The following is a 3197-nucleotide window of genomic DNA, read 5'->3' on the forward strand; positions in this document are numbered from 1 at the left end:
GATAGAAAACCATGTTATACCAGGCATAAATCTCCTTGCTAGCTGTGATAAAACAGAAATTTGAAATAGTAATGCTTTATTTGCCTCTAATCTTGTGTACATTAACTACCTTTAATTCTAATGTTTTAAGTATGATACATTACTTTTGGTAGATGTTTTAAAGCACTTTCAATTTAGGAGATTGACTCTGCTTATTTAAATTTGGAGCCTGCTAAGAAGGTGAAATAAGCTCTTATAAATTTCTTTCTGTTATCACTGTGGAAGAACAAGATTCTGTGTTGGTCTGTGTCTAATGAACAGATCTGCCACCAGAATTAAACTGGATATTTATTTTTGGCTTCAGGAATTCCAAACCCCTAAAAAACTATTTAGTTTTAAGTGTTAAAGTCATGGAAGAGCAGGATGAGACTGACTCTTGGCACAATAATTTTAACAATTGACTGCAGATCTTTTGAAATCCACAGATCTGTGTGAAATCCTAGAATTATGTTTCTTTGTATATTTTCAAATAGATTTTTTAAGAGATATAGAATGGTAGGTGCTATTTTAGCTTTGTTATTGTTGTTGTTGGAATACAAATGGGTGAAAATAGTTTTCTAATTTCAGTTTTTCTATGAAAAGAAAACTTGCTTAGACCTGTTTGAAAAGAAGAGTAGTTGGAAAGATTAGTTTCTTACTACTCTCTGCTTCTAAATGTATGACTTTTTCATTTGTCAGAAAACACCCAGTGAAAGCCCTATTCTGCATATATAAGTGATAGCTTTGCATGTTCCTGTTCTACCATGGTGATTCCCATACTGGTAATGTCTATGCAGTGACATAAATAAGTGATGCCTTGCTAAAGTATGGGGGCCTTTTTGTTTTTTTGTTTTTTTTTTTTTTTTTTTTTTTTTTTTTTTTTTTTTTTTTTTTTTTTTTTTTTTTTTTTTTTCCATGATGTGCTAGGTCACTCTTTCCTGGCTTGGAGGGAAGGCTACTCTCTGATGACCTGAAGCCTGAAGTTCTCGCTGCTTTGAAAGAAGCTGCCAAAAGCCGGGGTAAGATGTCTTTTGTATTCTCTTCTAGTGAAACAGATTTCTAATGACTGAACCGACTAGCTCTACCCCCAAGTTTAAAGTAATGTCTCTTTTGAAATTGATTTCCTATAAATAAGTTTGTCATCTAAAAAAAAATTCAAGATACGAGAGACTATATTGTTTGAGTTGGAAATGACACAAATGAAAATTATAAATGACCAAAAGAGCAAAGGAAGAAGAATGAAAATTTACAATAAAATAGTAGACACTCATTTAGTAAAGCATGCATTCATCACAATTTTATTCAAATAGTGTTCTTCCACTTAGGACAGTCTTAATTCTATTTTGTATTTGTAGTATTTGCCTTTGCAATAGCTAAGTGTTTCCTGAGTCTTAATTCATAGTTTATGGTTGTGTCAATGTGCAACTATTGAAATGCTTCCAATCATGATCAAAAGACTTGGTGAACCAGTTTGCTGCATCTATAGATAAGATACCTCTCTGCTTAACTGCCCACATAGTTAAATTTTTTTTGGCATCTATTCTACTCAGTTTGTCTGCAGTTACCTTTTCACTCTTGTGATTCATTATGCATTTGATTGGTAATTTTGAAGCCCAAGTCTCAGAAGTCCTTTCACGTAAACACAGTTTGCAAATCAAGTTACTCCTCAGCCTACTTTTAAATAGTATTAGTATATGGCAAGCTATTCTTCAGTGTCTAGAAAATGTGCTTTTCAGGAAAAGATTCTTGTTTTGTTTTGTTTGTTTGTTGGTTGGTTGGTTGGTTTTGGTTTTGTTTTGGTTTGGTTTTGTGGGTTTTTTTTTTGTTTTTTTTTTTTTTTTGTTACATGATTCTGGAGAATTATTTTTTAGACTGAAGACATTAGAACCAGACATAGAATACTGTAATTCATTGTCTTAATTTGCTTTTTGGGATATCTTTTATCATGGTCTTCAGTCATTCAGTCTCTATTTCTTCTGTCTGTGTTCTGACTTTTTTTCCCCTTCAATTCTTTATATGTTTTCTGTTTATCATTCTTCTTGTTCAGTTGTAAACCTCCTCCTTTTTCCATGTTTTGATCATTCCTTTGTTATCAAAAATAATACAAAAATAAGGTAATTCTAAGGCAAGACAATAAATTTTTAAAGTATGGCAAAGCTTCTGTGAAAAACATTAAAAAGATTGAGAATTACTTGTTGCATAGACTGAAATGTGTAAATATTAAAAAAAATATATATAGAAGAGCTGAAATTGCTGCTGGGACTTTCATTGAATATGAAGGACAACAAGTCTGAAACTATTAGAAAGAAAAACTTTCTTTTAAAAAGCAGAATTGCTTGTATACATCTTAAACAGAAAAAGCAGAGGTGATAGAAATTATTAATATGTTATTAAACCAATTCCTTGCTGAGTTCTTTTAGGACATTCCTTCTACTTCCAGGCTTGGTCTATAGTTGCAATGAAGTGTATCTAGACTTTTCAGTCACTGGGAAGATTTTTGGTCACATTTAAGGTCTTGCTTTTGTCTCTCTTTTACTCTGTCAGATTCTTTGAATGACTTTTTTCTAATGACTTGTTTTTGGTAATATGCCTGTCATTGATTAGAAAATCATATTTTGTAAATAAATATAACAGTTACTCTTCTAAATCTTCCAGAAGTTCTTAAATACTTTTAGTTAATCCTTTGCAAGATTTTAGTGGCCTACTTTTTGTTCTATGTCCTCCTAAATTATTCTTCATTCTATTATTTTGCATAATTGTGACGTACAACTGCACTGCCATAAAAGTTGTCTGTTGCAAATAATAAGTATTAGAGGGGTTTTAGGCATGTTTTTTCCAGTATTTTAAGATCACATATGTAGTTTTTAAAACATTATTTTAAACTTCTGTTCTCAAATAAAGGGTTTAGGTTTAGCTTTTAAGTAGATTCTAATTTTTAATCTCCTAAAATGTGTACTTTATTTTTCGAGTTAATAACTGTTTGTATATTTAGTGTGTTAATGTGTAGCTCACAGGATGTTTTCTAAAAATGGATTTGATTATATTTTAGCCCAGCAGCTTCTCTGGGGATTTTCAGGTATGGTTATTAACTGAAGATGAACTTGTTTGGATTGAAGCTTGATGTTTGTGTGAATTTGGTGATTAGCTATTCTCATTACCCCAGCTTTCTTAGAATCATA

The 3197-nt window shown here is 31.3% G+C and overlaps 1 protein-coding gene across 3 annotated transcripts in view; it reads left to right on the top strand.

Moving 5' to 3' along the window:
• SACS (sacsin molecular chaperone) overlaps window positions 1–3197 on the top strand; it is a 61092-nt gene that overhangs the window by 41887 nt on the left and 16008 nt on the right. For all 3 annotated transcript variants that reach the window (XM_027884244.1, XM_027884251.1, XM_027884258.1), the window contains one exon: window positions 946–1037. In XM_027884244.1, coding sequence (XP_027740045.1) covers window positions 946–1037 — 92 coding nt within the window. The remainder of the gene's footprint in view (window positions 1–945; window positions 1038–3197) is intronic.

Source organism: Empidonax traillii, unplaced genomic scaffold (assembly GCF_003031625.1).
Source record: "Empidonax traillii isolate 1590-97213 ecotype Southwest subspecies unplaced genomic scaffold, ASM303162v1 scaffold9:size3134949, whole genome shotgun sequence".
Lineage (NCBI taxonomy): Eukaryota > Metazoa > Chordata > Aves > Passeriformes > Tyrannidae > Empidonax > Empidonax traillii.